General features: G+C 39.1%; 1 protein-coding gene across 5 annotated transcripts in view; it reads left to right on the top strand.

The window, feature by feature from the left end:
• The window catches only part of CTNNA3 (catenin alpha 3), a 1,903,490-nt gene that overhangs the window by 1,404,850 nt on the left and 485,669 nt on the right, over positions 1-12,971 (top strand). For all 5 annotated transcript variants that reach the window (XM_055274451.2, XM_063637177.1, XM_063637176.1 and 2 more), the window contains one exon: positions 9,209-9,409. In XM_055274451.2, coding sequence (XP_055130426.1) covers positions 9,209-9,409 — 201 coding nt within the window. The remainder of the gene's footprint in view (positions 1-9,208; positions 9,410-12,971) is intronic.

Raw genomic sequence — 12,971 nt, 5'->3', positions numbered from 1 at the left:
CTTCATTTTGTTATGTACGCAGTAGTCACTCAGGAGCAGGTTGTTCAGTTTCCATGTAGTTGAGCAGTTTTTAGTGAGTTTCTTAATCCTGAGTTCTAGTTTGATTGCACTGTGGTCTGAGAGACAGTTTGTTATAATTTCTGTTCTTTTACATTTGCTGAGGAGTGCTTTACTTCCAACTATGTGGTCGATTTTGGAATAGGAGTGGTGTGGTGCTGAAAAAAATATATCTTCTGTTGATTTGGGGTGGAGAGTTCTGTAGATGTCTATTAGGTCTGCTTGGTGCAGAGCTGAGTTCAATTCCTGGGTATCCTTGTTAATTTTCTGTCTCGTTGATCTGTCTAATGTTGACAGTGGGGTGTTAAAGTCTCCCATTATTATTGTGTGGGAGTCTAAGTCTCTTTGTAGGTCACTCAGGACTTGCTTTATGAATCTGGGTGTTCCTGTATTGGGGGCATATATATTTAGGATAGTTAGCTCTTCTTGTTGAATTGATCCCTTTACCATTATGTAATGGCCTTCTTTGTCTCTTTTGATCTTTCTTGGTTTAAAGTGTTTTTTATCAGAGACTAGGATTATAACCCCTGCCTTTTTTGTTTTCTGTTTCCTTGGTAGAAAATCTTCCTCCATCCCTTTATTTTGAGAGTGTGTGTCTCTGCACGTGAGATGGGTTTCCTGAATACAGCACACTGATGGGTCTTGACTCTTTATCCAATTTGCCAGTCTTTGTCTTTTAATTGGAGCATTTAGCCCATTTACGTTTAAAGTTAATATTGTTATGTGTGAATTTGGTCCTGTCATTGTGATGTTAGCTGGTTATTTTGCTCGTTAGTTGATGCAGTTTCTTCCTAGCCTTGATGGTCTTTACATTTTGGCATGTTTTTGCAGTGGCTGGTACCGGTTGTTCCTTTCCATGTTTAGTGCTTCCTTCAGGAGCTCTTGTAGGGCAGAACTGGTGGTGACAAAATCTCTCAGCATTTGCTTGTCTGTGAAGTATTTTATTTCTCCTTCACTTATGAAGCTTAGTTTGGCTGGATATGACATTCTGGGTTGAAAATTCTTTTCTTTAATAATGTTGAATATTGGCCCCCACTCTCTTCTGGCTTGTAGAGTTTCTGCCGAGAGATCCGCTGTTAGTCTAATGGGCTTCCCTTTGTGGGTAACCCGACCTTTCTCTCTGGCTGCCCTTAACATTTTTTTCCTTCATTTCAACTTTGGTGAATCTGACAATTATGTGTCTTGGAGCTGCTTTTCTCAAGAAGTATCTTTGTGGCATTTTCTGTATTTCCTGAATCTGAATGTTGGCCTGCCTTGCTAGATTGGGGAAGTTCTCCTGGATAATATCGTGCAGAGTGTTTTCCAACTTGGTTCCATTCTCCTCGTCACTTTCAGGTACACCGATGAGACATAGATTTGGTCTTTTCACATAGTCCCATATTTCTTGGAGGCTTTGTTTGTTTATTTTTATTCTTTTTTCTCTAAACTTCCCTTCTAGCTTCATTTCATTCATTTCGTCTTCCATCACTGATACCCTTTCTTCCAGTTGATCGCATCGGCTCCTGAGGCTTCTGCATTCTTCACGTAGTTCTCGAGCCTTGGCTTTCAGTTCCATCAGCTCCTTTAAGGACTTCTCTGCATTGGTTATTCTAGTTATCCATTCATCTAATTTTTTTTTAAAGTTTTTAACTTCTTTGCCATTGGTTTGAATTTCCTCCCGTAGCTCAGAGTAGTTTGATCGTCTGAAGCCTTCTTCTCTCAACTCGTCAAAGTCATTCTCCGTCCAGCTTTGTTCCATTGCTGGTGAGGAGCTGCGTTCCTTTGGAGGAGGAGAGGTGCTCTGCTTTTTATAGTTTCCAGTTTTTCTGCTCTGTTTTTTCCCCATCTTTGTGGTTTTATCTACTCTTGGTCTTTGATGATGGTGACGTACAGATGAGTTTTTGGTGTGGATGTCCTTTCTGTTTGTTAGTTTTCCTTCTAACAGAGAGGACCATCAGCTGCAGTTCTGTTGGAGTTTGCTAGAGGTGCACTCCAGATCTTGTTTGCCTGGGTATCCGCAGCGGTGTCTGCAGAACAGCGGTGACTGTAGAACAGCGGATATTGGTGACCCGCAAATGCTGCTGCCTGATCGTTCCTCTGGAAGTTTTGTCTCAGAGGAGTACCCGGCCATGTGAGGTGTCAGTCTGCCCCTACTGGGAGTGCCTCCCAGTTAGGCTGCTCAGGGGTGAGGGACCCACTTGAAGAGGCAGTTTGCCCATTCTCAGATCTCCAGCTGTGTGCTGGGAGAACCACCACTCTCTTTAAACCTGTCAGACAGGGACATTTAAGTCTGCAGAGGTTACTGCTGTCTTTTTGTTTGTCTGTGCCCTGCCCCCAGAGGTGGAGCCTACAGAGGCAGGAAGGCCTCTTTGAGCTGTGATGGGCTCCACCCGAGCTGTAGACTGGAGCTGTTCCTATTCGGCCATCTTGGCTCCACCCCCAAATACGCTTTATTTCTTTCTCTTGCCTGATTGCCCTGGCCAGAACTTCCAACACTGTGTTGAATAGGAGTGGTGAGTGAGGACACCCTTGTCTTGTGCCGGTTTTCAAAGGGAATGCTTCCAGTTTTTGCCTATTCAGTATGATATTGACTGTGGGTTTGTCATAGATAGCTCTTATTATTTTGAGATATGTTCCATCAATACCTAGTTTATTTAGAGTTTTTAGCATGAAGGGCTCTTGAATTTTGTCGAAGGCCTTTTCTGCATCTCTTGAGATAACCTTGTGTTTTTTGTTGTTGGTTTTGTTTGTGTGATGGATTATGTTTACTGATTTCCATATGTTGAACTGGCCTTGCATTCCAGGCATGAAGCCCACTTGATCATGGTGTATAAGCTTTTTGATGTGCTGCTGGATTCAGTTTGCCAATATTTTACTGAGGATTTTCACATCAGTGTTCATAAGGGATATTGATCTAAAATTCTCTTTTTTTGTTATGTCTCTGCCAGGATTTGGTATCAGATGATGATGGCCTCATAAAATGAGTTAGGGAGGAATCCCTCTTTTTCTGTTGATTGGAATAGTTGCAGAAGGAATCATGCCAGCTCCTCTTGGTATCTCTGGTTGAATTTGGCTGTGAATCCTTCTGGTCCTGGACTTTTTTGGTTAGTAGCCTATTAATTTTTGCCTCAATTTCAGAGCCTGTTATTGGCCTATTCAGAGATTCCACTTCTCCCTGATTTAGTCTTGGGAGGATGTATGTATCCAGGAATTTATCAGTTTCTTCTAGATTTTGTAGTTTATTTGCATAGAGGTGTTTATAGTATTATCTGATGGTAGTTTGTATTTCTGTGGGATCGGTGGTGATATCCCCTTTATCAATTTTTATTGCATCCATTTGATTCTTCTCTCTTTTATTCTTTATTAATCTTGCTAGTGGTCTATCAGTTTTGTTGATCTTTTCAAAAAACCAGCTCCTGGATTCATTGATTTTTTGAAGGATTTTTGTGTCTCTTTCTCTTTCAGTTCTGCTCTGACCTTAGTTATTTCTTGCCTTCTGCTAGCTTTCGAATCTGTTTGCTATTGCTTCTCTATTTCTTTTAATTGTGATGTTAGGGTGTCAATTTTGGATCTTTCCTGCTTTCTCTTGTGGGCATTTAGTGCTAAAAATTTCCCTCTACACACTGCTTTAAATATGTCCCAGAGATCCTGGTATGTTGTGTCTTTGTTCTCATTGGTTTCAAAGAACATCTTTATTTCTACCTTCATTTCATTATTTACCCAGTAGTCATTCAGGAGCAGGTTGTTCAGTTTCCATATAGTTGTGTGGTTTTGAATGAGTTTCTTAATCCTGGGTTCTAATTTGATTGCACTGTGGTCTGAGAGACAGTTTGTTGTGATTTCTGTTTGTTTAGATTTGCTAAGGAGTACTTTACTTCCAATTATGTGGTCAATTTTAGAATAAATGCAATGTGGTGCTGAGAAGAATGTATATTCTATTGGTTTGGGGTGGAGCGTTCTGTAGATGTCTGTTAGGTCTGCCTATTGCAGAGCTGAGTTCAGGTCCTGGATATCCTTGTTAACCTTCTGTCTCATTGATCTCTGTAATAGTGACAGTGGGGTCTTAAAGTCTCCCATTATTATTGTGAGGGAGTCTAAGTCTCTATGTATGTCTCTAATGACTTGCTTTATGAATCTGGGTGCTCCTGTGTTGGGTGCATATACATTTAGGATAGTTAGCTCTTCTTGTTGAATTGATCCCTTTACCATTATGTAATGGCCTTCTTTGTCTCTTTTGATCTTTGTTGGTTTAAAGTGTGTTTTATCAGAGACTAGAATTGCAACCTGTGCTTTTTCTCACTTTCCATTTGCTTGGTAGATCTTCCTCCTTCCCTTTATTTTGAGCCTATATGCATCTTTGCATGTGAGATGGGTCTCCTGAATACAGCACACTTATGCGTTTTGACTCTTTATCCAACATGCCACTCTGTGTCTTTTAATTGGGGTATTTAGCCCATTTACACTTAAGGTTAATATTATTATGCTTGAATTTGATCCTGTCATTATGATGTTCACTGGTTATTTTGCCCGCTAGTTGATGCAGTTTCTTCATAGCATTGATGGTCTTTACAATTTGGCACATTGTTGCAGTGGCTGGTACCAGTTGTTTCTTTCCATGTTTCATGCTTCCTTCAGGAGCTCTTATAAGGCAGGCCTGATGATGACAAAATCTCTCAGCATTTGCTTGTCTGTACAGGATTTTATTTCTCCTTCACTTATGAAGCTTAGTTTGGCTGGATATGAAATTCTGGGTTGAAAATTTCTTTCTTTAAGAATGTTGAATATTGGCCCCTACTCTTCTTTATTGTAGGGTTTCTGCCAAGAGATCCGCTGTTAGTCTGATGGGCTTCCCTTTCTGGGTAACTCAACCTTTCTCTCTGGCTGCCCTTAACACTTTTCCCTTAATTTCGACCTTGGTGAATCTGACAATTATGTGTCTTGGGGTTGCTTTTCTCAAGGAGTATCTTTGTGGTGTTCTCTGTATTTCTTGAATTTGAATGTTGGCCTGCCTTGCTAGGTTGGGGAAGTTCTCCTGGATAATATCCTGAAGAGTGTTTTCCAACTTGGTTCCCTTCTCCCCATCACTTTCAGGTTCACCAATCAGACGTAGATTTGGTCTTTTCACATAGTCCCATATTCTTGGAGGCTTTGTTCATTTCTTTTTACTCTTTTTTGTCTAACCTTGTCTTCTTGCTTTATTTCACTAATTTGATCTTCAATCACTGATACCCTTTCTTCCACTTGATCGAATCTGCTGTTGAAGCTTGTGCATGTGTCATGAAGTTCTTCTGCCATGGTTTTCAGCTCCATCAGGTCATTGAAGGTCTTCTCTGCACTGTTTATTCTAGTTAGCCATTCATCTAATCTTTTTTCAATGTTTTTAGCTTCCTTGCAATGGTTTCAAACATCCTCAATTAGCTCAGAGAAGTTTGTTATTACCACACTTCTGAAGCCTACTTCTGTCAGCTCATCAAAGTCATTTTCTGTCCAGCTTTGTTCCATTGCTGGTGAGGAGCTGCGATCCTTTGGAGGAGAAGAGGCACTCTGATTTTTATAATTTTCAGCTTTTCTGCCCTGGTTTCTTCCCATCTTTGTGGTTTTATCTATCTTTGGTCTTTGATGTTGGTGACCTACAGATGGCATTTTGGTGTAGATGATTTTTTGTTGATGTTGATGCTGTTCCTTTCTGTTTGTTAGTTTTCCTTCTAACAGGTCGCTCAGCTGCAGGTCTGTTGGAGTTTGCTGGAGTTCTACTCCAGGCCCTGTTTGCCTGGGTATCACCAGCAGAGGCTGCAGAACAGCAAATATTGCTGCCTGATCCTTCCTCTGGAAGCTTTGTACCAGAGAGGCAGCTGCCTATATGAGGTGTCTGTCGGCCTCTACTGGGAGATATCTCCCAGTTAGGCTACACAGAGGTCAGGGACCCACTTAAGGAGGCAGTCTGTCTGTTCTCAGAGCTAAACCGCCATGCTGGGAGAACCACTGCTCTCTTCATAGCTGTCCAACAGGGTCATTTATGCCTGCCAAAGTTGTCTGCTGCCTTTTGTTCAGCTGTGCCCTGCCCAAGAGATGGAGTCTAGAGGCAGTAGGCCTTGTTAAGCTCAGTGGGCTCCGCCCAGTTTGAGCTTCTTGGCCACTTTATTTATCTACTGAAGCCTCAGCAATGGTGGACGCCCCTCCCCCAGCCAGGCTGCCGCTTCGCAGATTGATCTCAGACTGCTGCACTAGCAGTGAGCAAGGCTTCGTGGGCATGGGACCCACTGAGCCAGGTGTGGGAGAGAATCAATTTTCTGCTGGTTGCTAAGACCTTGGGAAAAGTGCAGTATTTGGGCGGGGAGTGCCCCATTTTTCCAGGTAGTCTGTCATGGCTTCCCTTGGCTAGGAAAGGGAAATCCCCTGACTCCTTGCACTTCACGGGTGAGGTGACACCCCGCCCTGCTTCAGCTCGCCCCCTGTGGGCTGCACCCACTGTCCAACCAGTCCCAATAAGATGAACCAGGTACTTCAGTTGGAAATGCAGAAATCATCCATCTTCTGCATCAATTACGCTGGGAGCTGCAGACCGGAGCTGCTCCTATTCGGCCATCTTGGTTAGGTGAAAATGGTAGCTTCTTAATGTGTCATTAAAGTGTACATCTGTGGACTTCTTAAAAATTGATGATTATTATACCTTCTAAGGTCAAACCTGTACTTCTGTTCCAGGGGAAATATGATAATATACATATGCTTTCTGTTGAGATTGGACCATTTACTGTAGGCCTTAATGATACATTCATAACTGAATGCTGCAAATTAGGTTAAAGCCCTAGTTAATTTATAATGAAGGTTTTCAGTGTTTAATATTTTTAATATAAGTGACTTTAAATGTCCTTAATATGGGTTAAATTTGCGTAATTTCAGATAACAGATATGTGTTCACTTATGCTCATAACCCATGATTTAAGCATGTCTTATAAGAGAGCTTCATTCATTCATTCATTCATTCATTCAACAAGCATTCTTGTTAGCCTAACAAGTGCCAAGTATTATAACAGGTACTACATAGAATACCTCGAGGAATAAGATAAAATTCTTTCCCTCAGGTATATTTCAAATTCTACTAGAGAGGTGTTTTTAAAAGTAAATAACCAAAACACAGGTAGAATCTCTAATTGAGGCACATAAACCATTTTATGTGAATCCCAAACAACATGGAACAAAGTTGGTTTTGTTGTAGGGAATGAGGAGGTCAGTATGCAGTTCCTGAGGCAGGAAAATTTGCCTAGTGGCTTGAAAGAATAGTAGGAGTTGAGCAAGCAGGTCAAAGGGGACAGACTGTTCAGGCCAAGGTTCTAATATGCCCACAGACAGAGGCATGGAAGATCATGAAGGATTTTGGAAATCATAAAATATGTATAACAGAATAATAGAAGCCAGGTCTCAGAAGGTTAACAGGGACCACATTCAATGGTAGTTTGACTTTATTTTATTTTTTCAAAAATTATGTCTATTAGGTCTTCTTGTTGCAGAGCTGAGTTCAGGTCCTGGATATCCTTGTTAACCTTCTGTCTCATTGATCTGTCTAATATTGACAGTGGGGTGTTCAAATCTCCCATTATTATTGTGTGGGAGTCTAAGTCTCCTTGTAGGTCTCTAAGGACTTGCTTTATGAATCTGGGTGCTCCTGTATTGGGTGCATATGTATTTAGGATATATTTAGTGTTTTGGCTTCTGGCTTTATCACATGAATCCCCACTTAATATCTTTAAAGACTATTTCTTTAAAACACACACAGGAAACAATTACAACAATAAGATCTCAGTAATTCCAGAATGTATCATTATGAAATATATGAATACATATATGATTAAATAAAGTTATATTTATAAATACATTTAAATTTTAACTATATATATTTAATTTAACATAGATAGATAGATGGATAGGGCCTCACTCTATTACCCAGGCTGGAGTGTAGTGGCATGATCAAAGCTCACTGTAGCCTCAAACTCCTGGGCTCAATCAATCCTCCCACCTCAGCCTCCCAAGTAACTAGGACTAGAGCAACATGCTGCTACTCCTGGCTACATTTATTTTGTTGTAAAGAAAGGGTCTTGTTGTGTTGCCCAGGCTGGTCTTGAACTTCTGGCCCCAAGTCATCCTCCTTCCTAGGTCTCCCAAAGTACTAGGATTATAGATGTGAGCCACCACACCCAGACTGATTTTATTTTCTGTACAATAAGAGGGAAGTGTGACTCTGTAGCAAAACTGAAGAATGATTGTCCTTTGTAGCTCACATACACATAGTCAACACATATGCACAAGCAGATTGGGAAAGAGAAAGACAGAAAGAGAGACACAGAAAGAGAGAGTGAGAGAGACAAAAAAAGAGAGAAAGAGAATTAATGATATGTTCTGGAATTACTGAGATCTTATTGTTATAATTGTTTTATGTGTGTGTTTTAAAGAAATAGTCATTAAAGATATTAAGTGGGGATTCATGTGATAAAACCAGAAGCCAGAACACTAATTCTTTTTAATATTCTTTCAATTTATTAGAAATATCATTGACGATGTTTGTTGATATTCCACATATTTGTGCATCTTCATTCATTAGTTTTATCTGGGAGTATTAATCATTTTATGAAGAAAGAAAATATTATTGTGCTATATAACTTCCTGCTATCTTCATGGCCTAGTCATCTAAAGAATGGAGAGGACGAGGTCAGGAGACACTCTTCAGAGTAGGCAACTTTCTCTGGAATTCATTTGTTTAAATCCATCTTTTAAAAGACTTATGTATATATAAGTTTTATAATCTGTATAGTATTGCTTTCATTCACAATGTAGCATTTCATCATCACATATTTTATTTTCATTTTAATCCAGAAACTGTCTTTAATTTCCACCTCTATGTCACTCTAAAATCTAATCTACTGGAACTAGAATCTAAAATAATATGCAGTCAATACAAATTTCTCTTAAAAATGTAACGTTATATTTCATGGATTTTGCTATCAAAGAGTAAAGGGATGTAAGCAAAATATGTCTCCAATTTTTTTATAATTCTCAAAGTCTTCCATTTCCAATGTGCACTCTATCTGAAGTCAGAAGTTAACATTATAATATGCTAGATTTGTATGATTTTAAACACAGACACACACAAAAACTAATTTGATTCATTTACTTACAGAAAGCCATATCTTGGAAGATGTCAACAAGTGTATCATAGCCTTAAGAGACCAGGATGCTGATAATTTAGACCGTGCTGCGGGTGCTATCAGAGGCCGGGCAGCAAGAGTTGCTCACATCGTCACGGGTGAAATGGACAGTTACGAGCCAGGGGCTTACACGGAAGGTGTAATGAGAAATGTTAACTTCCTTACAAGTACTGGTAAGTCAGTTGCCAATAACAGCTGCACTATTTCTCTTATTTGAATCTACATAGCTACGAATATTCATACATGTGGGAAAGATTCTAGTCTGTGTTGCTTCTTTTGACATACATTGCTATACAGTGCTTGCACACTTTGGTTATGCGATTTGAAATTTATCTCTGAGAAGTAAATATATTCATTGGTGAAAAGAGGTCTTCTATAAATATATGCATTATATAAATTACCCACAGGCCTTAGTCAGAAACCACTTAGAATGTTTATTAATGCCTTATCTATTAGGAGATATAATTAGGCTGATATGGTATTAAGTATGTGATAATCACCAAACCCTCTGTTAACTGTATCATGGATATACCTGTTTTTGTTTACGTTACTTAAACACAGCAAATCTGTCCTATGTTTCCAGAGAAATGCTCTTACCTTCATCTGCAGTCTGTTTGCAAAACAGCAATTTGTTCTTGCACATAATCTTCTTTGATTGCATAAGAAATATGGAACCAGGATTTTGTGTTGGTTGCAGCACTCAAGTTAGTATTTTCGAAAAATCAGCCAGCAAATGCTTAGTTCTTGAATCTCTCAGTAAAATGGCATTTTAACACTATTGTTAACCTTTCTCCAAGAAGCTTACAGAAGTGTCTGAATTCATATGGATTCAAAAACAATGAGGACAATCAACTATTTTTATAAGTCATGATAGCAGAACTCCTTCCTGGGAAAACCCGTTGTGAATTTGTGAAATCCTCAGGTTAGATTTTTTACTATTGCCTCCTAACACTAGGGTGATGGTGCATCTGTGATTCCTAAAATATTTGAAATTCCAACCTTAAGTCATTGATCCTAGAGAATCATTTTTCATGTTATGCATATGGAATATGAAATTTGATATGCACATTGTTTAGCCAAAAGAGTAGAAGGGGCAAGGATGAGTCATTTTTAAAATTTTTCTTTTATATTTGAAGCCACTCCTTGAAATGAATTAAGAGAAACAAACCAACAGTTGAATAATATTCACTAGAGACTAGGTCTGAAGCGCTATGCTGCAAGGCAAGCTTAGCAAGGTTTGCAGGGAATTGATGATCAGTTTTGCTGTTTTTCTAGCAAGTTGATAAACAAAACCATTGATGAATCTTGGTATGTAGTTTTCTTATTATCTCTTTGAAATATTTCTAAAATAATGCAATGCTAACAACGTGGTAAGGAAAGATAAAACTCTTGATATTATTAAGTTTATATTTCTATATCCATTCCTCAAAGTCACCGGTATCAATAGGGCACATAGTAGTTGCTTTTTTAATAAGTTGTGGCAATATGTTTACTTGTTTAAAAGATGATTGTGCTCTGGTCATTCAGTATCTCTTCCCTAACTAAATTTAAGCACTCTTTTCATGTTGGTCAAAATCAAGTACAGAGTTATCTGTGTCCCTGATTTTTTTCTACCTTCTGAGAATAGAATGTAAGTAAAAGAAGAATGTTCTAGATCCCTGAGGAATCGCCACACTGACTTCCACAATGGTAGAACTAGTTTACAGTCCCACCAACAGTGTAAAAGTGTTCCTATTTCTCCACATCCTCTCCAGCACCTGTTGTTTCCTGACTTTTTAATGATGGCCATTATAACTGGTATGAGATGGTATCTCACTGTGGTTTTGATTTGCATTTCTCTGATGGCCAGTGATGATGAGCATTTATTCATGTGTTTTTTGGCTGCATAAATGTCTTCTTTTGAGAAGTGTCTGTTCATGTCCTTTGCCCACTTTTTGATGGGGTTGTTTGTTTTTTTCTTGTAAATATGTTTGAGTTCATTGTAGATTCTGGATATTAGCCCTTTGTCAGATGAGTAGGTTGCAAAAATTTTCTCCCATTCTGTAGGTTGCCTGTTCACTCTGATGGTAGTTTCTTTTGCTGTGCAGAAGCTCTTTAGTTTAATTAGATCCCATTTGTCAATTTTGGCTTTTGTTGCCATTGCTTTTGGTGTTTTAGACATGAAGTCCTTGCCCACGCCTATGTCCTGAATAGTATTGCCTAGGTTTTCTTGTAGGATTTTAATGGTTTTAGGTCTAACATTTAAGTCTTTAATCCATCTTGAATTAATTTTTGTATAAGGTGTAAGGAAGGGATCCAGTTTCAGCTTTGTACATATGGCTAGCCAGTTTTCCCAGCACCATTTATTAAATAGGGAATCCTTTCCCCATTTCTTGTTTTTGTCAGGTTTGTCAAAGATCAGATAGTTGTAGATATGCGGCATCATTTCTGAGGGCTCTGTTCTGTTCCATTGATCTATGTCTCTGTTGTGGTACCAGTACTATGCTGTTTTGGTTACTGTAGCCTTGTAGTATAGTTTGAAGTCAGGTAGGGTGATGCCTCCAGCTTTGTTCTTTTGGCTTAGGATTGACTTGGAGATGCGGGCTCTTTTTTGGTTCCATATGAACTTTAAAGTAGTTTTTTCCAATTCTGTGAAGAAAGTCATTGGTAGCTTGATGGGGATGGCATTGAATCTATAAATTACCTTGGGCAGTATGGCCATTTTCACGATATTGATTCTTCCAACCCATGAGCATGGAATGTTCTTCCATTTGTTTGTATCCTCTTTTATTTCATTGAGCAGTGGTTTGTAGTTCTCCTTGAAGAGGTCCTTTACATCCCTTGTAAGTTGGATTCCTAGGTATTTTATTCTCTTTGAAGCAATTGTGACTGGGAGTTCACTCATGATTTGGCTCTCTGTTTGTCTGTTATTGGTGTACAGGAACTAGAAATACCATTTGACCCAGCCATCCCATTACTGGGTATATACCCAAAGGACTATAAATCATGCTGCTATAAAGACACATGCACACGTGTGTTTATTGCGGCACTATTCACAATAGCAAAGAGTTGGAACCAACCCAAATGTACAACAATGATAGACTGGATTAAGAAAATGTGGCACATATACACCATGGAATACTATGCAGCCATAAAAAAGGATGAGTTCATATCCTTTGTAGGGACATGGATGAAACTGGAAAACATCATTCTCAGTAAACTATCGCAAGGACAAAAAACCGAACACCGCATGTTCTCACTCATAGGTGGGAATTGAACAATGAGAACTCATGGACACAGGAAGGGGAACACCACACTCCGGGGACTGTTGTGGGGTTGGGGGAGGGGGGAGGGGGGAGGGACAGCATTAGGAGATATACCTAATGCTAAATGACTAGTTAATGGGTGCAGGAAATCAACGTGGCACATGGATACATATGTAACAAACCTGCACATTGTGCACATGTACCCTAAAACCTAAAGTATAATTAAAAAAAAAAAATATGTATACCTTTTGACCAGGTAAAAAAAAAAAAAAAAAAAAAAAAAAGAAGAATGTAACGGGTTATTTTTTTAGACAAAAATTTCCTATCAGGAATTGATTAGGTAAAATCTAGGAGGACTAATATTTTGCCTCTGTCTCAGTTTTATAATAATGTTAGTCTTGTGAGCATTCTTTATGATCATAATTCTGTTTGAGGTACCAGGTTTACAGTTTTATGCCACTGTTCGCAATCACTCTGAAATCAGAAAATA

This window comes from Symphalangus syndactylus, chromosome 4 (genome assembly GCF_028878055.3).
Source record: "Symphalangus syndactylus isolate Jambi chromosome 4, NHGRI_mSymSyn1-v2.1_pri, whole genome shotgun sequence".
Taxonomy (NCBI): domain Eukaryota; kingdom Metazoa; phylum Chordata; class Mammalia; order Primates; family Hylobatidae; genus Symphalangus; species Symphalangus syndactylus.
This window is presented reverse-complemented; position numbering and strand designations above follow the sequence as displayed.